Source organism: Balaenoptera ricei, chromosome 3 (assembly GCF_028023285.1).
Source record: "Balaenoptera ricei isolate mBalRic1 chromosome 3, mBalRic1.hap2, whole genome shotgun sequence".
In the NCBI taxonomy this organism is placed as follows: Eukaryota; Metazoa; Chordata; class Mammalia; order Artiodactyla; family Balaenopteridae; genus Balaenoptera; species Balaenoptera ricei.
In genome coordinates, this window is record NC_082641.1 from 71,419,297 (window position 1) to 71,445,574 (window position 26,278).

Here is a 26,278-nt window from a genome sequence, read left to right on the forward strand (position 1 = left end):
AATCTGGAGTTGACCTGTCTTGCTTCTGCTCTCCCATGACTTTTTCCTGTCCCTTCCTCCATTTTCTCTTCTTCCTCGGGGTAACTTCAGCTTCAGTGTTCCCTCCATCCTCTCATCTCGCTCCACAGAACCCCATTTACTTTAACAAATATTCTGTTCCTGGGAGTAAACGCTGAGTGACCCAGCTTTCCTCATTAGTTCTCTCTGCCCTGGCACAGACCTTGACACCCAGTGGGGACGCAACCAATGCCTGCTGTGGAAATGAAAGATGGAATGGCTGGGTGCAGCCTCTCCAGTTTACGAGTCTTTTAATAGGCTGTATCCATCAACCATCATGTTAGTTACCTCATGAATAAGAACGCTAGATTCGCCAGTTTCACCCCTACATCAGGGCTGCTCAATAGAAGATTTCCGGGGGTGATGAACATTTCTGTACCTATCCTGATCAATACGGGAGCCACTAGTCACATGTGGCAATGGAGCACTTGAAATGTGGCCAGTGAGACTGAAGAACTAAACTTTTAATTTTATTTAATTTCAATTAATTAAAATGTAAATAGGCACATGCAGCTAGTGGGTACCTTAATGATTAGTGCAGATCTGTTTCATTTCATCTGAAATCTGGTTATATTATCCAAAGAGAATTCACATGATAGAAATGACTGAATATGTAATTGTCAGCCATAAGCACTAAATATATTACTTATTCACAAATGTGTACAAGTAACCTTGAAAAGGGTTTGGTTACTTTTCAAACCAAAAGTTTACTTTTCAAACCAAAAGTTTAGAGAACAGAGAGTGGGGAACAGAGTGGGGTTGGATTTAGATTTGCAGCTCATTCTCAGGGTAACTCTGATCTTAGTTTTTCTCCCCTAAATGGTTTTCTTGAGGTCATAGTGATGGCATTTGCTTATGACTAAGGAGTAATTTGCATGGTATTTCAAAAAATAAAGTTTTAAATTTAGAAATTCTTGAATAAGAGTTACTATTCTTAATTCATACATAAGGTTTTTTGTAATAATGTTTTATCATATGTGAGGAAAAAAACCAAATACCCATTGTAGGGTTTACTGTTTACAGCATTTCTTATCCTAAAACAGTAGCTCTAAACAGTTACTGAGTTTATTTACTAAAACATAAAGATAAGAGATTTAATTGATATGAAGAGGCTTTCAGAATCTAATTAACCTCCCAGCTAGTCATTAACTCTATGACCTTTAGAAATAATTGACACGGAATTTTTTTTTCCTTATTCAAAACTTCCATCAGGTGGCTAAACTTCAGGGTAACACAGAGTACACTAAATGCCGCTGAGACACGACTGGATAACATGCCAAACAGCTATTAGTAAAATGAGATATATTTCCAATAAGATAATCTATCCACCCAATCTGTCGTATGCATATGCAGCATTTGCCTAATTATAGTCCTTTTAATGATCGAGTCTGGAGTCTTTTGCCAGAATGTCCTATGAATTATTTTGCTCATGAGGATAATGAGGAAAGCATAGCTGCCACTACTCCCCGTACCCACAGCACACACCCCCAACCATTCATGTCACACTTGCCTGCCGAGTCTGGTCTGGAACTCAGAAGCTCCCTCAACACGTGCTCTAGGGAGCTACTACCAGCTGATGGGCACTCACAAGGGAGGTGGCCAGGAGAAGCAGTGCTCACCTCACTGTGTGATGACAGGCCTATTATACCGTAGTACTTCCAAAAATGTAACGCACTTGCTTTCAAGAGTCAGTTTCACCAAATAGCGGTTTTAAAAAATCTTTTTTCTACGGTACGATAAATGTTCAAAAATGTACTTTCAAACTCCATGCTGGAGAAAACAGATATTTGGAAAGGGAGGTCTGGATCCTTGCTACTCAGAGCTTGGTTCACAGACTAGCGGCATCAACATCACCTGGGAGCTTGTCAGAAATACAGACTCTTGGGCCCTGCCCCATGTTCACTGAATCAGAATCAGCCTTTCAGTTCCATCCCCCAGTGATTCAGACGGGGCCAGAGGCATTTTGTTTGAGACCCTCTGCTATCTCTTGTCAGATCCTGGCCAAAGTACTAGCCATTGTGTCTCTTTTTCCCAGGAATCCATATAGGTTGGTCTGAAAGTCTTTTGCTTTCCACCAGGACTACAAGGAATATTTCTGTGTGGTCTCCTGTGCCTATTTGTTTTTTTTCTTGCACAGCAACAATCTTTATTCATCTCTGGTTCGCTTGAAAGATTCTCACTTTTATTACTATTAGAACCTATCCGACTTCAATGAAGAAAATTGGGTAAATTTTAATATTTGTACCATAATGATCATCAGTAAGTTGTTTTATACATATTATATATACATGTATGTATACATATGTAAATATGTATGTGTGTGTGTGTGTGTGTATATATATATATATAAAATATTTATTAAATGTCTACAATATGCCATACATTGAGCTGGCAGTTGGAGTTACAGAGATAAATAAAATATCATCATTTCCTTTAGGGAAGGGAAATAGATTTATAATAATAATTTTAAAAAACGCAGTGAGGCAGTTGAAATAATAAATATCCTTTGATCAAAGACTCATTATCTTCTATTCTGACTCTAGGCAGGGCTCTGAAATTGTTCCTAAAACTTCACTTTTGAATATTTCACAGCCATATATTTAATACCAATCCTGAGGAAGTAAAGATGTTCTACTCTTTGATATCTTATTTGATGTGTTTTAAACCAAACAATGTTACTTTTACCTAGGGGCTATCAAGGGCTAGAATGCAACATTTGGTTCAAATGTGCTGTCCAACACCAAGTTCTACATGCCATGAACTCTGTAAATATCATTAAACATTGATGATTATGATCCAGGCTAAATATGTTTCCCCCTTTCACTTTCAGATATTGAGAAAAAAAAATCATGAGGACTTTGGTCTGCTCCAGTTCAAGGTGGTTCATATAAAATAATAATGATAAAATGGTGATGTTGATAATGATAAAGCAGTTTCACTACTGACAAAAGGCTGTATTTTGAAACCTGTTGTCTTTTCTGCTCCTACTATTATTAAACAATTTTCTGTTGACTCTGTGTTAGTATTAAGCCATTAGAGCTGTGCAATGAAAGAGATGAGAGGAAATTCAGTTTTATTGCCTTGTGCATATAACTTAAGTAATCTAACATGCACTTCATTTGTTCAACAGTGATTTTCTTAATAACTGAGATGTGAAGCAGCTTTTCATGTTTACAAAACGTATGCAAATTAAGCAAGAGCATTATTTTTAAAAAGGAATGGATTTTCTATTTTTTTTTTTTTTAATGCTATTCTTGTCTGCTTACATTCTTTTTATGTATGTATGTATGTATGTATGTATGGCTGTGTTGGGTCTTCGTTTCTGTGCGAGGGCTTTCTCTAGTTGTGGCAAGCGGGGGCCACTCTTCATCGCGGTGCGGGGGCCACTCTTCATCGCGGTGCGCGGGCCTCTCACTATCGCGGCTTCTCTCGTTGCCGAGCACAGGCTCCAGACGCGCAGGCTCAGTTATTGTGGCTCACGGGCCGAGTTGCTCCGCGGCATGTGGGATCTTCCCAGACCAGGGCTCGAACCCGCGCCCCCTGCATCGGCAGGCCGACTCCCAACCACTGCGCCACCAGGGAAGCCCAGGAATGGATTTTCAAATTTGACATATAAAAAATCCATTGTGATAGAAATGAGAAATATGAATATATTTTTAGACACGTTTCTCCTTTTAGACTTTGGGGAACAAATATAAATATGATTTACAGGGACTAGTAAAAGTCTTTTAAAGATATATAAACAAAAATGAACATTACAAGTTAGGAGAAATATACAAAACCTTTTTTTTTTTTTTTTTTTTTACAAAAATCACTTCTTTCTCGTTTTCCTTAGAAGCCTCAACACTGAAGGTTTAAATCTTTACAGAATATACTAATCCTTTCTTCATTTTTCAATACTATCTATTGAAAAGCAAATACATACTTGGTTTAACAGAGGACAGGGCAGAGTTACTGAGCTACTCGCAGTAAGAACTATTTTAATTATAATTTATAGTGACCTAAGAAGAATTTTTAACGCAGCTCAAGAATATTACTTCCCTAAGTTCCTGAAAAAACTGCTTTTCTAAAGAAATTAATTACTAATTATAAAGTTAAATTACTGGCCCACGTTGCTTCAAGTAAGTTTAAAACAGTAACAAGAAAGACCTAACCGTCTTCCTGTTCACAAGCTTCACATTTAAAAAAAAACAGCACACATTACCTAGCTTACGTGGCTCGGGCTCCCTGTCAGCCTGGACAACTCGAAAGTGCTTTCAGACCAGATAGTGAGTTTACCGACCGACTGCGTGGTTATCGGTGTGAGGGGTAAAATGTGCTTTTAGTTTTATGAGGAGTGTTTAGTTCCAAACTGGTGTCTCTCGAACATTTATGTTCTGGATTCTAAAATCTCAAGGCTACACAGTTCTTCACTTCTGAAATGCACTGCTCAAATTTCATATTGAAGGATTAATCCTGGTGTTGATTTGAAAACACCATTAGTTTAAATGCCTCCCTTTTCATCTTTCAGTCTAGACCGGTGCTGTCTCACAGAACGTTCTGGATATCGATGCATTCTACATCTCCCCTTGTCCCACTTGACAGTCACTAGCTGCCTGTGGCTAGTGGCTACTGTATTAGATGGCACAGGTCTAGATTACTGTAGTTTTTGATTGTGCTTTGATAAAATTTATAAAATTTTAATAAACTGTTTCATTGGAGCTATACAAATATTTTTCATACTTTAAATGAATAACATTATGCTGTATGATGATCATGTGGCTATCCTATTATAGCTGTCTTCCCCTGTTTATTTTTTTCTACAAATATATTCTGATGGCCTAACATTCTCTAGACCTCACATTAAAGCCCAGGAGATGTGATAGTAAACAAAATGTGCACAGTCCCCGCCCTCCAGGAGTTTAAAATCTAGTGTGGAACAAGCAATTGAATAACAGCTTCAACAGCGCCTTGATAGGAAAATAGAACATATTATGACTATAATACAGGAAAAGCACCTAACACAAGTTACGAGGCATCTCCAGGATACTTCCAAAAGTATAAATTGGGACCTGACTTGAATGAAGGATAAATAAAAGCCAAGTAAAGGCCTAGTAAGGAATGTTGAAGACAAAACAAACAAGGTTTGGAGAAGTTGAAGGATATAAACATCATTAGGTGGCTTGAGTATAGGATGGGAACTGGGGGGGTTTGGTTGGAGGGAAATAGCAAAAGGTGAGGCTAGAGAGGAAGAGAAATACAGGGGCCAGATCATGCATGGCCTTGTGAGCAATCTTAAGGACCAAGAGTCCTTGAGGGGCCTTGTTTATGTTCATATCTCCAGGTATTCCATGGCACATAGCATATGGCAGGAATTCAGCCAATCTTTGTTCAGTGAACACTTGAAAGAATGAAAATTCAACAAATGACCAAACAAATAAGTGAATGTGCTTTTTCTTTTAAGAAAAGTAGCTATGTAATATACATCTATAAAGTATGCATAAAAATGTCATGTATCTATATTTTTATATAAGTATAAAATTGGAACCTATTTAATTGAGTTAGATACAATGAAAGCTCAAGTAAAAGAGACATATTTTTATATTTTACAACTATTTACGAATTTTGTAATACAGAGTTTGTAAAGAAGTCCAATTCCACTATTTACTGCATTTGCTTTTCTACAAAAATTGTTCTTAATTTTCACCAACTATGTAAAGGTAGTTAATTTATTGATAACCTCCAGTAGCACTGTGGAACACTGAAGTTTATAAGCTATTTTAAGGCCTTTTCAGACCCAATTCAGGCCTTAAGTATTACTGTGCAAGGAGATATTTTGCTGGAAAAACTGTTCTTAGAAGTCCTTAAACAGGAATCAGGTAACAGAAAAAGTTTCACGTAAATATCATCTCTTATTCTCCCCTTACTTTCTTCCCCACCCCCACTCTTCTTTTTCTCACACACACACACACACACACACTCTTCTTGCCCATCCTTGCATCTGAAAAAAAAAAAAGCCAATAATCTTCTACTGAGAGAGTTGTGAATCAAAGGTTCCTTCTGTAAGTGTTACAGCCATCTTTTTGATGTGCCAGGGAGCAGGATGGGGCATTGTGTTTTATTCCACGTCCACACTTAGTCTCTTAGCCACTGGCCCAGACTAGATGAGCAGCTCAATAGAATCACTGAGTCACTGAGTGGTGAGAGGCTCCCTCCTGGCAGGGTGCTAAGTGATGCTCCCATATGGGTTTTGCAGTTAGCAAACATGTGCTGGATATGGAGGTGACCTGTCTGGGACTTCTGTCACTCCAAGGGTCACCTGGAATGATCTGGTGATCAACGACCTGTTTGAAAGTTTTATTAAATTGTTTAGCTTAAGCCTTCCTTTCAGTAGCTTGTACTACATTAATGAGATTATTGCTCCTTTGCCCTCCAATCGTTTCCAAGCTGATTTTTATATATTTTTTATATCCTTAACACAAATGCCTGTCTCCTGGTTCAGAACTCCATGACCAGTGCTGAGCATAAGCTGGTGCCTGCTAAATCATCACTGAGTGAAGGAATGGCCTTACAGGCTTACAGCATGTTCCGTGGGATCTGCGATCTTCAGGTCATCCTGAAGGGCTCAACCCCACATCTCCTTCCAGAATAGAGCTCAGCATCAACTGTGAAAGCAGGCAGGCAGCTAAGAGAACCAGGAGTGGAGCTAGACAGGTGGAAGAGATGAAGGGGGCAGTTCCTTAAAACCATCAGAGCCCCTACTGAATTTCCACAGCCTCACAAGCTAGCATTTTGGATAAATATCTAGTATACTTGTCACAGAGCTAAATAAAATGGACTTTCTTCAAAGGAAGTGCTTTTAATACAATAATTGTTTTTTGGTTTTTTTCTAACCAATGGATTAAAAATTTAACACATTTACAAAATCTGGCATATTTATATATTGTAGCTAAACAGATATTCAAGCTGCATTATAATGTAATAATAAAAAAGAAATCCCGGTTTGTCTATTAAGTCTTTGTAAGTCTTTGTGCCATTGTAACAGTAGTGCTAATTATCAAGCAAAGATATGATAATTACGAAGAGCTTTTTTGCTAAAAGAAGGAATCTTTTTCAACACCCACGTGCTGCACAATTTCCTATGACCCTGTAACACTACTCTGGTACGGCCCAGAAATTTGTATTTCAGTCTGAATGCTGGGAAACATATTATTTCTCTCTCTACGCCAATCTTTTTTTCTTGTGAGTAAACTGTTTTCAGAAGGTTAAGGGAGAGGGGTAATGGTCCAAATGGGAAATATAAAACTAATGACCCTTCATGAAACATATTATGCTCCTCATTAAACTTACTCAGTTAACTGTATTACATTAAATTAAAATAAATAGGATTTAAAATTTTACCCAGGAGTAGTAAACTACCCTAACTTTCAACTTTGTGTTAGATCCATTCTAAGAATGGATTTCTCAAGTCCCTGATGTATCACAGGTTCTTAGCCTCCAACACAATTATGTCTTAGTCTTCTAGAGGTTTTCAAACTTAGTGTGTCTAAGAATTACTTGGGAAACTCGTTAAAAACGCAGCTTCCTACCCAGATCCCCTCTTCTCCATCAAGTATCTCAAGCATACTGATTTCAGTGAGGTGCACTTTGGAGAGTACTCTATGTATTTTTATGGTATAAACTTTGTCAAGCTTAGGGGTCCCACTTTACTTCTTTCTCCATCATCTCAGTTATTACTAAGGTGTGGGAAAGCCGAATGGGTGAAGACTGTGTGATTCACGTAGTTGAGCAGGGCAGTCCCACATCGTGTTAGACTTATATGTTATTTTCATCCAAAGAATCAAACCATCTCTAGTTTTGGTCTAGGAGCCTCAGAATGTCGTTTTGAGAGATTCACAACTTTCATCTACTGATGTTAAGTGCAGGATAATAGTGGAGTTGCTACTTTACTCTTTTTGCTTTTTAAAGAATTACATTGTACAGACTTTCAAATTCACTGCCTTCATTTTTGAGATGAGAAAACTCGCCCCCTCCCGCCCCCCGGGAGAAGTAGCTCATTTGTCACCCAGTAAGACTGTGCAAGGCAAGGGTTCAAGTGCAAGCCCTTTAACTTTCAACCCAATGTTCTTCTCATGACCTTGAAGAAGTCTAGCTCAGATACCCATCTGTCCAAGAATATGAAAATCTCTAGAGCATGTGAAGTTTTAAATCTCCTTTAAACCACATAGTATATTCCTGAGCAAAGCCCTCAGAATACAATTTTATAGATTTTTAAACTCCTTAGAAAACAAATTTTAAAAGTCAACAAATTTTCAACTAGTTTAATATGGTTCTACTGCACTTCCCATCATATTAAGAACTGGAGCGGTTCAAGTCTGATGACAAATTCCAATTCAGATTTTTTTGTTACCCTGCAATGTTTGTTGTAATGATTTTGGTAATGAGGTGGAGTTTTGAGTATAGAGTTGTTTTCTGTTCAGAACTTATGTTAAATGTGTGTGAATGTACACAAGCATGCACATGAAAGCACTCATGAGGTTTGACAACTGACAACTGTCTGTTAATATTTATGTTTATGTATTTTCACACTTATATGTGTACATGAATAAAATACTATCTGAAATACATACTAGGTAAGTTTTATAAATGATCTTAAATTTCAAGATCAAGGCAAGCCCACAATTAAAATTATCAGTCAATGAAAAACTAAATGTGTAGTAATGCAAATCTGAAAGTATTTTAAATACACACCACATTAGGTCTACTCATCATATACTTTTGTTTCTCTGAAATTATCTGCTTGGCCTTACTAGGCAAAAAATAAAAAAATTTAATTGATCAGCTCAATACTTTTAAAAAACTTCCAAATAAAAGTAAAGAAACGAGAATTAATCTTAGACAATTATAACAGGTAAAGAGAAGATGGATGTGAGAGGCAGATTAATTTGATCAGGATTAGAATTAGATTTTTTTAAAACCAGTTTAAACAATTTAAGCAATGGCAAGAATAACTTGTACTCTGGCAGATTGATGCTGAATACATACTTTTGAAACATTTATTTTCTCTTAATTCTGGGAAAGCAGTCACAATCTAAGAAACCACAAGGAGATAGATAGGTGAGGAAAATAGACAGATGGGGGGCATTATATCTCTGTATAACGGGGACATATACCTCATTACACCTCTTCCTTTTTGGTTTAGTATTCATTGCTTACAAAGGGTACTATAAGGCGATAACATTTAAATAGGATACATGTGAGAAGCATTTAAAACTGTACAGCAGTGTTACTTATGCTAACTAATCAAAAATATTTTTGAGTTTCAACACCATGCTTATTTATTTTTGGCACAATGGAACAATGTTTTAAATCTAACTTTGATAAAATACCAAGTAACATTTAGAAATTCATTTCCATCAGATTTCTGATTCCATGTATATTAACAAGGCTATATTAAATGATATAATTTGGGGGAAAAGATTTCTAGGAGAATAATTGTCTTTACTCCTTCAGCATGAATACATTAGGAAGAATGAATTAGAAAGAAGAGACATAAAATGAAAAACAAATGAAAAGTTGGGGTGAGCTCATTTTAAAATATTTTTTTCTTTGCTGGGAAACTAGTATATACTTAAAAGAAATCATGAGAAGTAATCTAAAATGTGGGCGAGCCATCCCCTGGCCACACTTCCCCATTCTGGTGGCCTGACCCAGGTGCCTGATTTCTAGCAAGGACCAGATTCATGTAGTCCCTATTATCATACCGCTCTAACCTGCATTTTGAGAAAGACAGAGGGTGGAGTAATAGTTGGGGCTTTAAACCTGGGTACACCTGTGGGAATATGAACATCTTAGGTAAAGGAAGATGTGCTTGTGTGGGGGGGGAAGGGAGGGGGGAGGTCTGAACACCCGCGGCTCTGCCTGTTTGGGGTTCACCAGGCACGCATGCGCGCTCACCTCCACGATGTCTGAGTTCGTCCGGCTCTCGTGCGGCTCGTTGTACTCGGTGTACTTGAGCAGCACCTTGTCCATGTCCGTGCTGGCGTACTGGAACAGCTTGTTGGTACTGTTGAAGATGATCAGCGCGATCTCACAGTCACACAGCACGCTCAGCTCATACGCCTTCTTCATCAACCCAAATTTCCTCTTCGTAAATGTCACCTGGAAAAAAGAAAGCAGACACGTTTTTTTAAAGAGGAAAAAAAAAAAAAGCATGCCTTTAAAAATAAAACAGTACTTTTTTCCTTTATAAAACAACTTGTGTTGTTGTCAGAGCCCTCGGGCACTAACACATTTGGAAAGAAAGCAAATAAATCTAAAACTAATTTCTGCTTAGAATTTGAAAATGTGTGATTTCTAGCTTGCTGCTGAATGTGAAACTGCAAATGCCAGATTTAATGTAGGGCATTTTAATGAAGGTGACCAGACAACTGTTCATGTTTCTTTGAGCAGTTCAAGATTTAAGAGTCAATTTCAGCAGGGTTAGCATATTTCTTAATTATAAATTCGGAGCTTAGTTTTTGGCCATGTGAAGACTCGACATGACATTATGGACACAGTATTTTAGATCTATGTTCAAAATTTCTCAAAACTGTTTAGTCTCATGCCATTGAACTGAAAACGCTGAAGGGATCCGACTGTACTTTCAGACAGAGTTGTATTCTGTTTTCTAGAAATCCAGCAGGCAGTTGGGAAGTGCTTTAGCCATAACTCTTGTTAGGGTTTTGGTTTCATTCTTCTGTGTATCTTTCTTCCTCTCCCAAGCCAGAAACTGTATTGCCATCTTTGCCTTTCTCTTCTTTTACTCTAATCTATTACCAAGTCCCACAATTCCTTCCCTCAAAATGTTTCTCAGGTTCACACTTTCTTGTCTATTTCCCAGGCAGCTCTATCATTCATGTCTTTATCAGCTTCCTGTCCTAGACGATCTCCCTGTCTGAAACCATTCCCTCCTCGATTCATCCTAATCTTCAAAACCTCACTCTTGTCACTGCCATTTCCTGATGGGCCGGCTACAACAGCTCCCCTCTCTGGCTTCAAATACCTCTACCTGCCAGTGCAAATATGCATTTTACCATTCCCAGTTTCAGTCTTCTCTGGATTAAACTCCAGTCTGCCCACCAAAAACCATGAACATTCTTAAGTATAAGCCTTTATACTTCATGGTCCAGTGTTTCCCAGCAGGTCTTTTGTAGAATATTATTTCTACAAAATATTCCTTAAGACCAAAAGTTCAATGGTCCAATATGTTTGGGAAATGAGGCACAGTGGTATATTAAAGGCTGAGAAACTTTTTAAACTTTAACCTGCTTCCCAAACTTACTGCTGACAGAACATTGATTTCTTTGCTTATTTATTTATTTTGAGGAGCACTTACTCTCATTCTTCCGAACCAGGTTTTTGAGGCATCTACCCTGGGAAATGCTGACTGACTTTTAGTTGTTATTTTCAAAGGTGACTATTTAAATTTTTTTCCTCAACTTCAAATCCAACCCATCTTGCAGAGGTCAGCTGAGTTTTATCTACTACCTACTTGGGTGTAACTCCTAAATCTCGAGTCCCGCTCCTTATCTTTCTGTCTCCAGCCACCCCATGGATGTCCTCCACTCACGTGTCTATCTAAAAGTCCTAGGAATCTCAAACCCCCAAAGCCCAAACTCACCTTCACCCTCGAATCTGCTCCCCTTCCTGGGTCCCCCATCTCACCATAAACTCAGTCACCCAAACTAGAGACCGCTGAGTGGACTTTGAATATCCCCTATCCCACACGCCTAAATAAATGTGTTGACAGGAAGTGTGGACAAGCAGACAGAAAAGCTGACTTCCTGGTCTCCTCATTTCCCCACACTTCTGTTAATACTTATTGTTTTACCCATCACCCTTTATTTTTTCTTATAGTACTTATCATATTTTATAACTTGTATAATTTTGTGTGTGATCATTTGTTTAATGTCTGTCTCCTCCACTGCAGTGCACGTTCCACAAGGGCATGTACCATTTTTATTTTGCCCACTGCTGTATCTCCAGTGCCTAGAACAGCAGACATATGGGCACACGTTAAAAATCTGTAGTATAAAAAACGAAATAGGGAAAACTATTATGTCGTTTTTAGAAATATCAAAGTGATGTATGTTATATAAAACTGTGATAGCTTTCCCCACCAAATTTTTATTTAGCAACTCATAAACAGAATTTTAAAAAGATAAATCTACACTTTAATAATGATTATATTCTTTAATCACATCTGCACTGAAGGCAGCATGATAGAAAGGGAAGAATATGGGGTCTGGATTCAGGGGACCCTGGATTTGAATGCTGATCTGCTATTTATTAGTCATGAGAAATTCACTTAACTTCTTCAAATCTGATTTTTCTCCGAGTTTGATTTTTCATCTATAAAATGGAGATAACACCTACTTGTGGTGTTGCTGCAAGGATTACATAAAATAACATATGTACAGTATCAAGCTTTGTGTTTAAAGTAGAAGCTCAATAAATCTTAGTCCCCATCCCTTTCTTAGTTGACTTACAGGAGAAGAACTTACAAAATATACCTGTCTTAGTGGCTCAAAGAGTCCTGATCAAGGCTATTTGAGGATCTTACTACAGTCTTCCTGATAGAAAGATGAAGCTGAACTATGGAATTCCCACTGATCATTCTTTGGAAAATACAGCATTTAGGTATCTACCAGCCCACATCGGCTAGTCAATATCTACTCAGATATGTTATTTATGTTGCAACTGGGATAATTTTTCTTTGTAATGATTGCCAATGTTTCACCTTCTGTTTTATGTTTATTGATTGTCTTACTAAAGTGCTTCTAATAAAATATAGCTAGTGTTTTATTTCCAGTGTCTCACCTTCTGTTTTATGTTTATTGACTTGACTTATTAAACTGTGCTTATAAAATATAGCCAGTGTTTTATTTTCATATATGATTATCATACTACTTGAGAAACTTTTTTTATTCTGGTTCATTCAGATGAGTCATGACTGGTATTAGGAATGAGCTAAATAAAGACTATCTTTTTGGAATGGATTAAAAAGTATCACCATTAATTATACAGATTTATACAAAATGTCTTTTAATAATTCTCTTAGATGCAATTTAGTTATGCAAATGTACTTGCACATTGGTATTTTGTTTAGTGAAGTAGGCTACAGAGTACATTCAATGCAGAAGGCACTGACCCAAAATACTTTCATATATCTAAAACCACTTTTAATCAGACTTTCATGACCACAAACTGTAGGTGGAATGTCTCGATACAGTATGGTTTCTGTTGTACTCAAACCTCAGAATTTAGCACGTTACAACACTCACCCTCAAAGTACATTTCAGCACAGAAATATCATTAAAGCCACTATTTGTGTTTACTTTTAGGTACTCCTCAACTTTTGTGTAACCAAATAGGCTGCTGGATAATGCATACTTATTTAATAATACCTGTCAGAAAGTCAGTGCATATGGCTTCTTTTCATTAAAACTGCAAACTGAAATGATGATGACTATATTAAAGCATTTAAGAAAATATCTTCAAAACCTACTCTTAATTGCACTAAGTTTAATTCTGTATTATGTTCATATTCTTCATAGCATACTCAAAATGTATTTTATAATGCTTTTTCTCATTGTTCACAGTTAGATAAAATTGTTTTTCAGCATTAAGCTTTCTTAAGAGAACTGGGATATTACCCTTTGTTTAAAATATGCCACTCAATGACAAAGATTTCAATTCAGAGCTTTTATACTTAAATATAATAATGTATTGTAATGATTACATTTTTCATAACTTGACAATTGTTTGTAATGGGGACAAGTCCATTTCTATTTCAATAACATATTTTGAACCTTAGGTGAGATGGAAAACTGTTTTTACAGCAGTTAGGCAAAGAGATGCTCTTTTCCAGTGTTTACATCAATCAAGGTGCACCAAGAAGAGAATAAAACCAATATTATTTAAGTGGGCACTATAATTTACATTTAGTTTTCAAAATTAAAGAGACTTCATATGTAATGTATGTATGGAAAGCAAGATTACTCTGTAAACATTGAGCATTTTATGTATTTTTTCTTTACCTCTTGAAACAGCCTCAAATGTAATGATGATGTTTTATTAAGACATTCAGTATTAAGTTTTATATTAACCTCGAGTTTTAAATCCTAGCATAAGGGCAGGCATCACACATCTCATGCTGACAATTACTCTAGAACTTATTAGGTATGAATCAATAATTGAAATTAGAATTTGAAATTGAAAAAAAGGAACATTCATTAAATACAGCTCCATACAATTTATATTCCTTATAAAGAAATAAGGAAAATCTATTTACAGAAACATGAAAGTAATTCAAGCAATTTTTATTGAGCATTTTCTACATGCCATTGTGCCGACCAATACCGACTGAGCGTTCTCCACGTCAGACATTGGTGGTGGGTGTGCAGGCTTCTACTACATGTAAATCTATATCTCCCCTGTTCATGTCTCACCCTCATGGCTGGAGGAAAAACAGTCATTTAATTCCTTAAAGCTCCAAAGGAATTTCCTTCATTTGAATCAAAATATATTCCTTGGCTAATAATGTTATATTTCCAGTCATGTGTAATGATCTGAATTGTATTTTTATCCAGAGTTGGGTGAATTCAGTTTTTGTTTTCTGACCAATCCTTCTTCTAGACTGAGCAAGAAAAATAACAGTAGATGTTAACCCAATCAAGATGAATATGAAATGAAATCTACCATATTGGTTATTTCTTATCTTGTACTCAGAGAAAGCTGATCATGGCATTACGTCCCTCCCCCTTCCCATCTGGCTCCCATGGTGCTGTAAGGCTTCCTTTAAATGTCAACTTCTTCTATGAAGCTTTCATTGTCACATTCAGATAACACACTCCTCCCTCGTTGTTATCCTCTAGAGCTTTTTACAAACCTTTATTATGAGACTTATTCTAATATTACAGAGTTGATTGGTTGTTTGAGTCTGCCTCTCCTGCTGGCTTTTTGAGCTCCCTGAAGACCCCACCTCTGGCCTCACAAAGACTGACCAATGGATACTCAATGAACGATGGATTATGGAATGGAAATACTCTATTTTAAACTGAATGTCTCAATAAAATTTTCTGCTAAAAGTAGATAATTTTTAAACTTGTCTTTTTGACAATTTATTGTTTTACTTTTCTTGAAGAAAGAAAAAAATAATTCAAAAAGTTCAGAGAAAAGTGGTCTTTATTCCTTGCCCTGATGACTCACCATGAAGGAAAGAAAAGTGTGAAGGTAAAAACTGAATTTTACAATCACAGGATACAGAGGTAAAGGGGGGAGGAGCTAAGAATTCAGATGGCTGCATTCATTGAGCAAAAATTTACTGAACTTTCTAATGAGATCAGATTTTTAAAGAACATGTATTTCGCAACGTATTTGATGAAATCCTCATCACAATATTATATATTTGAGATTAGCTAGTAGTAATGTAGATGATTTGAATATGAATTAATTAATTGGTGTTAACTTTAAGGACAGTCTCTTGCAAAGGGCCACAGAGTTCAAGAGTAACTTTCCTGTCCCAGGCACCATTTTTATCAGTGGTGTAGATGAAGATGTAGCTTGCATGCTTATCAGATCCACACACTACACAAATCTGGGTGATAACCCAGCAGATGGTAGAGTCTTTATACATACATAGCTCTCTCTACAGAAAGCTGGGTCACAAACGACAAGAAACGGAGGTAATTTTAAAGTCTTCATTCGTATTAAAAAAAAAAAACAGAATTATATAATCTCAGGTTGGAGGAAAACTAACATGATAGCTGTTTTTGGGAAAAGGATCTGAAGTTTTAGTGTTCCACAGTGGGAACTAATTATCCTAATGATCTCTTAGTTAGCACTAACTAATCTTTGGTACTATATTCAGCTCTGAGAATTTTAAGAAGACACTGGGTGACACCGGCAAAATTAGAGCATCTATAGGATGGCAAACAGGTCGATGTAGGGTCTGAGAATAATTTTGCAGGAGAAATCATTGAGGGAATCTGGAATGTTTAACCCAGAAAAACAGAGTTAAAAGAGAAATGCCAAACACTTTCCAAGATCTGTAGACTTCGTGGCCATGTGAAGAGGCAGATGAGTTATTCTGTTTTGTTCTATAGAGCAGAGTTAGAAAGCATTGCTGAAAATCATAAAGAGGTTCAAAACAGGGGGAAACCTAGTGATGAGAACTGTCCAAGAGTGGATCTAGTCTCATGAAGTAAGAAGCAGTTCATTCCTGAACATGTTCAAGTAGGGCTGCATATCAAGGAAGGTCTAGAAGGCGTTCCTGAATTAAACAGGAAGCTGGACTAGACACCTTTAAAAGATTTATTCCAGATTTAGATGTGCAGATTCTATGCCTACGTAGCACAGACCTCTGGGTAAAGAGGAAGATTAGAGTGAATGGAATACAGTTTACAACAAGAATCTATTTCTGCAATTTCATTCTGTAGAATGTCTTATGTTTTGGTTACTCAATCTCATCAATATGTTACCATAGTCATTCTAATTTTAATATTCCAAGAAATAAAACTGGATCACTTTCTTTTTGTAGTTAGAAGAGATACAAAAGACAGTAAAGAATTGGAGTAGACAATATTAAATTAGGTATAGTGCTGAAAATGCACAGAAAAACAACTGTCCAGATTGATAAAATAGCAAATTCACATTAAAATATTTAAAAAGAAGCAGTATATGTGCATCATTACTGGAGCTCTGTACTGTGGAAGCAAAAACATGGGAATTGAAAATCAAGTCTAAGCTCTGCCGTGTATGAGCCGTGTGTCCTTGGCCTCGGGTAAATTGTTTAACTTACCCGTACCCCAGTTTCCTCACCTGTAAAGTGGAGGTAATAACAGATACCTTACAGAGTTATGATGAGAGTTAAACTAAGGAACACACAAGTGTAAGTGACTTGTTGACTGTGAAACACTATACAAGGTAGGTAGTATTTTTTTTCTGATGCATCAGGCTCAGTCACTTCTTGTTACATACTGTAAAAGACTGCTCTCTCAACTAAACCTCAAGCTTCCCTTGAAAGCCCGGAACATCTCCTGTCTGCTCTTGTAACCTGAAGTCCCAGAACAATACTTGGCTAAATATTCATTGAATGAATGAATGGATAGATGGATGGAATAATTACTCTTTTTTTTTTTGCAATCAAAACTGAATGGCTAAAAATGAATTTCCATGCACGCTCAAATTATGTTAATAAGAAGTTTGCCACTGAGAGAGGAAAATTTCACATAGTTATTTTTCTTTTTTGTCACACTAACTTATAGTAAAAATGTACATTTGGTAAAAATGAATAGGAGAAAAACTGGATTGGGTCAAATTTTGTGTGTGGGTTTGTTGGTGAAATTGGAGCATATCATATTTTTTATAACTGTTTTTAGGTAAGAGTGTTGACTTTATTTGGTGACTTTTTTCTAAGAAGTTTTCAGAGACTTTCTAAGCTATCTTGCTCCATTCGACAGCATCTCTTTTAACTTATTATTGGGCACAGTTTATCATCCCCATTTCTCAGATGATACTGTAAACGAAGGCATGAACTGCCTTATCCACAGTCACAAAGCTAGTCGCTGATGAACTAGAAATAGAACCCTCTTCACACAAAATCCATCTTTCTTTCCATTAGTCAGTGGTTCCTTCCCTCTTTTAGACAACTGTGCATTTCAGGGGCTGAAGGTCAGTACAGCATGGACCCCTCCAACCACTCATCAAGCACTGTACAGGTACATTAAGAAATGTCAGCAATTCTGATGAGCATAAGCAGGGTAGTGCCCAACTTATTAATTAGTATAAGGACAGCTTTCTAGGTTAAAATAAAAAAAATAATACTACTAATAATAAAATTGAGAAGAAGTTGGTTTCTAGGTTCTGACAATAAACCAAAGCTCCTTTTGTGTGGACTCTGCAGCTACCTCTGCCCTCAGACCTCCAGACATTCCCACTAAAGCCAGTGAGAACCACATGCATGCACCAGTGGGCACACACTAGTTCTATATTTATGGATGTTTATTTAAATTTCACAGAATGAGAAGCATTTTGGTTGGTAGCAAATACAAGCCTGTTTACAGCCAGAATAAAAAAAGGTGGGTCTCTGATTTACACACAGTCAATGTAAATAACAAGTTCTAAAACAGAGGACAAGTCCTGTATCATTTCCTACAGGGCACGGAAATTAGTTAGACTACTGTGTAACAGAAAGGGCATTTAATCATGAGTCTCCACACCACACGCAGGCCTCTGTTCACCCTCCCAATCCTGGCTCCATTCATAAAGTCACCTCAGGAGAACTTTCCTGCCATACTTTAACGGTAGGAATCCTTGCACCTTACAGGAAAGAATAAATGAAAGAAAAAGACCTTTGGAAACAGCAGCTATTCACATCTATGAGAATAACTGAGGCCTAACTCTAAATGACTTCAGATGCGTTACTGAGGGAAGCAAGGATAATTTTACCTATGGGTCTCCGATACTTCATCCCACCAATCAGAATTCCTTCAGCCTGATCTTATTGAACTTATCAGTGAGTCTGTTCAGTGAGTGGGGAAACTTTTTACTCATTTCTTTCACTCGTAAAGTAATATTAGTTTCATAGTTTTAGAATGCGTTTGGGACTAATATACCTAGCTAATTGTATTTTCAAAGTTTTGAGGTTTTATCAGGGTTTTTTTCGTCCAAATGGAGTCACGATGAATACAACTGTAATCCTATGGAAATATTTTAGATCCAGCCCTCCTCACCCACAGCCTAAAGAATCTCTCAGTTTCCTCCCAGTTAAGGAAAAGGAGTGACTAATGAGGGACAAGATGGGCAGTTCACGGATACAATGCGCTCTCTAATCCAGAGCCGCTAGGTCTTCCTATGTGTTTAAAGGGTTAGGGATGGAGTCAAGAGTCTGCAGCGACAATCTTTAATTGAAAAAAAGGGAAATGCCCTCTTAAATGCTCTTTTTCTTCCCCTGGCTTGTTCCTGACAGTAAGTAATGGTGCAACTGTTCTAAAGTATTCCTCTCCAATTTTATTTTGTTTAATTCAGTCTGTCATTAGAAAGGCTTGCGAGCTTTAGGCTTGGTGATTACTCTCGGTGGGAGGAAGTAGTGCCACTGCAGACTTGTGTTCTAGACAAGCGCTCCTTTATACAATGACGGGGCCTGCCACCATAAATGAAAGGCTCTTTAAAGAGCAGTGAGGGACTCTTTTAAGCAGACTGCTACCATGTGCTTGTAACCCTGCAGCATAACTTGTGAGGATGAGACAGCAGTGTGTTCTGCTGCAAAGAGGACTATTGTCCTCGTTAGCCTTCAGCAAACTGAGCCGCATTTCACTGCAACGCAGGAGGATTTCCAAAGGGTTTCAAGCAGTAGTTCCTAAAATTCTGAACGCTATAGAAGGATTCAAATAGGGGGCTTAGCATGTGGAATTTAGGACTCTACTGACCCCTCACCCTAAGTCAACACCCCAAACCCCAAAATAAGACTTTAAATCTTGTGCATTGCACACTATTTCGAGGAACATAATAAAACAACGGGTTAGATTACAGTTAAATAACTGAACGCATATTAATAAACTTGAGTGTCTATTAACAAATTCAAAGTCTGGGTTTTAAAACTTGTCATAGCTGATTTCTGATATATTTATGTACATGAGGAAAAGGCAGATGATGAGTTATAATTATTAAATGTAGGATTTAAAACATTTTATTGTGGTCCATTTTTAAGCCTAAGAATGTTCTGGATTTTAAAAAGAGAAGACTATATATAACACAATATGTTTTAAATTTTTTTATACATGCTGTTGAGGTTTGCTTGGTTTGTTAAGGGGCTGATTTACATTCTAAATCCAGTCTGCAGATGCAGTCATAAAATAAATACTTGTTTCTCTATACCTCACGTACATGAAATATATAATTTGAGTCTGAAAAGAATCAAATAAACCAGATTAATATTTTGGGGGCAAAAACATGTTTACTAGTTTAACAAAGCCAAAATGTACCTAAGGTAAAGGTCAAAGACTACTTCATTCCCTGCTGAGCAAATGCTCAGGAAGCACATTTGTCTATGTTTCCTGTCATAACAGGAAGAGTGTAACTTCTTCCTTTCCACAATGGCTTCAGTTTTACCTCCTAACTCCAATATTTTCTCCCTCAGGGCCTTCCAAATCAATCCTTGCAAGACAGAAGGCAGGAGGCGGTCTCCGTTGTAGTTTCCAAACAGTTACATTTGTTGAAATGTTATTTAAATGTTAGTGATTTCTTAAGCTAAACTGTTCCAACTTAAAATTAAAAGTCAAATATCCAAACATTTAGAGTGCTTCTCTTATTCCTATTAATGGTCCAACATATTTCAAAAGAAACACAAATACATAGTCCATACTATGGAATTTCATTTACTTTAATTTAACTAACAATGTTGTTATTGTTTTGTTTTGTTTTGTTTTCCAAACAAAGCCATGATTCTTGGCGGGGGCAGGAGTTCCAATTGTGTTCAGTAAGACTATGTTGGGATGTCAACTTTAAAAATACTCGTACTATAATAATTTTCGAAGGAGCTCATTTTAAGTGAATAAATTACAATGTTAAAGGAAGTCTAGACTGCAAAGTACATGGCTTTTGAAACAATCAGCAACATGTTCTTTAATCTACAGTTTGGAAGAAACCTCTTGGTTTATGCGGTCTATTCATAATGTTAATATTTTTAGTGTTGGTTTCTCAGTAATACAATGTCATACAAAGTTCGGGTATTTGCAAAGCAAAAAGGTATTTGTAGCACACAGAACACAGAATAGTGTGTGTATGCACTCACAGAGTGGAAGGTGCCATTCCGTGTCAACTTGCTACACAAAATGATTGAGACACAATAAATATAAGCATTGGAATATTTCTAAATTACAGTTTTAAATGGAAATTATGTGAAATACACAAATTAGAACTGAAACAACAAAAAGTCTTGAAGCCCTCAAGTTCAAGGAGGAGCTTATATCTTAAATACAGTGACAGAATTCAAGAGGAGATAGTTATCCTTTTCCTTGTGAACATTTTGGCCTCTCTCGGACTTCCTACTAAAGGAAAGCTAATGAACAGTTTGATGGCAGTTGAGACAGTATCTTTTTGGCAGTAAAGGAACAGATCAAGCTGTGTAAGTATAAAATGTCCCACACATGATTGGGATTGACATATATACACTAATATGTATAAAATAGATAACTAATGAGAACCTGCTGCATAGCACAGGGAACTCTACTCAGTGCTCTGTGGTGACCTAATTGGGAAGAAAATCCAAAAAAGAGGGGATATATGCATACATATAGCTGATTCACTTCCCTGTACAGCAGAAACTGACACAACATTGTAAAGCAACTATATGCCAATTAAAAAAAAAGTCTCACACAACATGGGATGTACAGAAAGTATGCTGTGCACTATCTCTATGATTCAACTACAGAGTGGGGAAACCATTTCTGAATTGTTTTCAAATTGATAGGAACAGAAGAGAAAGGGATGGCTTGATGTCACAGCTGTTAAACATACATCTGAGCACTCTGGCTACTTACTGCTTTCTTTGATTTGGAATCTCACAAAAATACAGTTTGTCATTTTTCCCTTCTGGCTTTCTTTTTCAGTCTCTGACCAGTTAATTCCAACTCTCTAAAAAAAAATGTTCCCCTTGGTGATTTTAAGATTAACAAAAGAATGATTTAACTTATATGCACGGAGGACCTTTAAGTAGGCATGCACAGCACCAATATACCCTGCAATTCAGTTCTGAGATGCATTACTGTGTCCTAAAGTATTACTATGATATACTCTACTTTTATTTATTTACTCATTTTATAAAATGAGTTTAATGAAAATTTTAATATGAGTATAGGGGAGGCAGTCAGCTGTAAAGAAATGATATTGAGGGAAAAGGAGTATAATGATCATTATCATGAGTTATTTGCAGGTTTACTTTGGATTTAGAGATTAAAAAACCCAACACTTTTGCACTGATTGAACTTTTTATTCACTTGATTTAAAGCAAGGTTCCAAATATTCACTGACTAACATGGATAACTATTCTACAGTATTTAAAGCATAATTTCCCCTCAAATAATGTGTATTTGCTTGATATGCATACAAGCAACTGACAAGTTTGGACGTTCTCTTTGTGGAGATGACAAAATAAAACAGTGTGTCTGGATGACTGTTCTTTAACTCATGGTTTAGAATTCATCAAAAAATTATTTTCTTGAAGCAATTTATTTGTATTTCTATATTATCCTCACATTTAAAGACTGAATCTTTCTCAACTTCCACAAATTTTATATTAGGTTAGTAGGTTGTAACTCTCAAGTTTAGAACTGTAATTAGCCCTTTTATTTACAGATATTCTGGATACCACCTTGAAGGAATGTTACAGTAGAAATTCCATTGAAATTTTAGTTAAAATTCTAAGAAGAACGTAGTAAAATAGAGGAAAACAGGGGAAAGTAAGGAGTAAAATCTGTTTCTTTTTAAAGAAGAGTCATTTGAGAAAATCAAGGCAACTCTTTATTTTTCAGTTTAGTTTAGAAAATAGCAGATTTAGTTTAAAAACCTCAGTATGTAGAAACTGTCAGAGGCTGCATCTACACTGAACGTATTTCTCCAGTTTTTTTTTTCTGAGCCCATTTAAAATAATTTATAAGTCATGTAAAGAAACTGAGATAAGGACATAAGAAAAGGGAAAAAGTTAGAAAATTTAACAGCTATGACTAATCCCCTTTAGTCATAAGGGGATTCTCCTTTTCTATTAACAGGAGAATGCTGCTAATTGTCTTTAATTTGTGCTCCAGTTATTGCACTGATAATTACATGATATTTTGTTTGTTGGCAAAAACTGTTAGTGTGCCAGGTCTGATGGAAGAAAAGAACTTAAGACATTTAATAATCTCCTTTCTTTAACTTACTATATTAGGCCGTAACTGTGTTATTCGACAAATATTTTTCTCTGGTAGTTATTCAAATATTTAAATGTCTTTTTATAATAAGTCACACAAATAAATTCGGGTTTGCCTCTCTTATCTTTTCAAAGTGGGAAAGCTGAAACTTTTAAATACAAACACACAAGTAAACAGATTTAGGTTAAGCATGCCTAATTTTCATATATCTTTCTTCTTGATATAACAGCTATAACAGATTTCTAAGTATATTCTGTTTGCAAAAAGAGTCACATGAGGACAAAACTCATTTAAAAATCTGGCTGCTTCAGAAGCACAGTAACAACTGGTACCATATGAAGGAGGGTAAGATTATTGCCTAACTGATGAAGGTAACTCACAAGTAAGAACAAAAAATGCAGATGGAGAGATTGAAATTGTAGTGTGAGAATAAGCTGGAAGCTAGAAGTGATTAAAAATGGTGATAAGTAGTTCAAAATAATTTGGTCAGTAACATATATTTGAAAATAAGTCCCACAAGCATAGAAATTGGGAAACGACTTCTCCCCATCCTTGTCACAAGCTATAAATGTTCTGTGTGATTTTCTTTCCTGTCCGCAAGCCATCCTCTGCCATCACCTGGCTCTTGCTCTGAAATGATTCTCTTGCCCCTTGTTAGCTTCCAAAGGCTCCTTTGTGCCCCAGCTCTACTCTGTTCCACTTTTCCTTCCATCTCCCTGATACCCTTTTAAGGTAACACCCTATTGAAATGAAGGTTTCAGGTACCATTCTTTAGTGTGCTACACAGCACAGGTGTTGTTCTGATAGAAATCACATTAACTATAGTAGCTGATGGTGAGTCTTAACAGGAGTAGCTAACAAGTAAATTTACGGAGCATTTATTATATGTCAGGTGCCTTACATTTATCCCCCAATTTAATCATCTCAATGACCCAATGAAGTGGGTACTATTTTTTAATCTCCCCTCTACTGATGAGGGAAATGATGAAACTCAGAGGGGTTAAGTCACTTGCTGGAAGGTCACACAGCTAGCAGGTGGCAGAATTAGGGCCAGAACAAGGTTTGTGTGTCTCTAAAAACCATGTTCTTCACCATGGTATTACACTGGATGCAGTATGATGTAACTGGGGAAAGCAAGGACATAAAACCATGCTCTTAGCCATTATATTATACAGAATGCAGTGTGACACAATAGAGAAAAGCTTGTTTTGTTTTTGAGTCTGAAAGATTTGGGCTCAAATCTTGGCCACCTCTTAGTATTAACTATCTGACTTCAAAGCTCTGCGTGATCTGGGCCCTTCCTAGCATCTAAACCTTTTCTCTCATCTCTCTAAAGTTATACACACCAGGCTCAAGCTCCATAAGCTTTCCTTAGACTCCTTAGCAAGCTCTTTACTTTCTCAGGAGCTTTGCAAACACTGTTCCCTCTGGAATGTTGTCACCTGCTTAACTCTGAGTCATCTTTTAGCTCCCATCTTTCAGCATTTCCTCAGGGAGGCCTTTCTCCCATCCGCAATCTAAATAAGGCACCTCCTGTTATTCCTTCATAGCATTTGGATAGCTGCATTCATAGCACATGTGAACAGAATTTTTGTTATATATTTGCATAATTCATGTCTGGTTCATCCCACCAGGCCAGGGGTCCACCAACTATGGCCCACAGGCCAATCCTGCCTGCCCCCTGTTTTTGCCAGTAAAGTTTTATTCAAACACAGACACATTCATTAGTATACACATTGTCCTTTGCTGCTTTCACTAAGAAAGAGGGCAGAGACGAGTAGCTGAGACAGAGACTGCACAGCTCACAAGGCCAAAAGTATTTGCTATCTGGCCCTTTACAGAAACAGTTGGCTGACTTCTGTGGCAGACAGTAAGCTGAATGAGATTCTTCCTGCTTACTGCTGAATACTTCATGTTAGGCACATTGCAAACAAGTGATATTTATTGATTTATAACAACAAATAATGAGTTATTCAGCTGTAAATGGAATTACTAAAGATTAAATGGAGTAATATATATGTAGTTCTTGGAACACGTAGCTTCTTTTAAGTTACCTGAAAATTTCCGTAAGACAAATTGACAATTCATGATTTTATTTATTTTCACATACTAGCTTAAGAAATCCACCTTGTTTAGCTTAGAGATTGAGAAATAGCAGTTTTCATAAACTTGGAGACTCTGGAAAATTAAAAAAACAAAACAAAAACTAGTTGTTGCTTTTTTTTCCTCCCCTAAACTATTTTAGGTATACAATTGGAGTTTATGATTTTTAGCTGTTGCTACTGCCATAATGAAAAAGAAAGTAAGGGCAAAATTCAATTTAAACAGTCAGCCACTCTGTTTTACCACAGTTCTATTTCTCAATGATATACAACTTATCGCATCAGCTCTGTAATATTTCATTTCACACTTTAAGTCAGTATTTCTTATTCTGTAAAAACACACCCTGTTCTCTGTATAGCCAAATAAACACCTGCAATGGCAGGGCAGGCTTTTACTGCTTTTGAGAAAAGATGACAGTGAGCTATCGTGTGAGGCTCTGTTAGGGAGTCTACAGTGGGGAAGCTTCAGAAAGGGCAAAGCAGTTAATGTTTCTCTTTTCAACATGTGAACACATACTTTAAAGTGAGCCTAGGTTAGGGGTGTCTCCTCACTTCGTATGACATGCTGTTGCAGATTTGCTGGTGCTGATTATCAGAAGTGACCTACATCTTCCAGGCTCTCTCCCAAATGGCTCTTATGATCACTCTTACAGTAGATGAGAGGCACGCATGACAAATATTTATAAGTAAGATGGCTGTTTAAGATTGTCAATAGCCATTTAAAATAATCACTGAAATATATATTAAAACATGGAAGTTTTCAATTTTACCAATCCCATTTAAGAGTATTGAATTAAAGGGCCAACTGAACCTAAAGACGAAGAAAAGACTACACAGATCCTAAATTCTATAGAATAAAATCAAGGAATTCATCTTCAGGATTAAAAAATGTAAGATTAACTAAGTTGAATTTAAATAAGTTTTCTTCTCTTAAAGTTATCATGACTTCTAACATGGGTGAGAGTAACAGCAATTGTAGACGCAACTATATTTAAATTACGAAAAAACGTTCAATCGTTAGCTCAAAAGTATAGTGTTAACATTCTCGCATGCCTGTGTGTTTTATATTCCTCTATAAAGCATAATGAAAGCTCATGAATTCAACCGCAAAAACTTTCTTTTGTCCTTGTAAGCAAAAGGAAGATACAATAAATTTCATGAACCCCCAAATTAACTGACATTATTAAT

The 26,278-nt window shown here is 36.6% G+C and overlaps 1 protein-coding gene across 14 annotated transcripts in view; it reads right to left on the bottom strand.

Annotated features, from left to right (window-relative positions):
* Positions 1–26,278, bottom strand: part of MEF2C (myocyte enhancer factor 2C) — a 166,110-nt gene that overhangs the window by 64,998 nt on the left and 74,834 nt on the right. For all 14 annotated transcript variants that reach the window (XM_059916754.1, XM_059916740.1, XM_059916750.1 and 11 more), the window contains one exon: positions 9,994–10,197. In XM_059916754.1, coding sequence (XP_059772737.1) covers positions 9,994–10,197 — 204 coding nt within the window. The remainder of the gene's footprint in view (positions 1–9,993; positions 10,198–26,278) is intronic.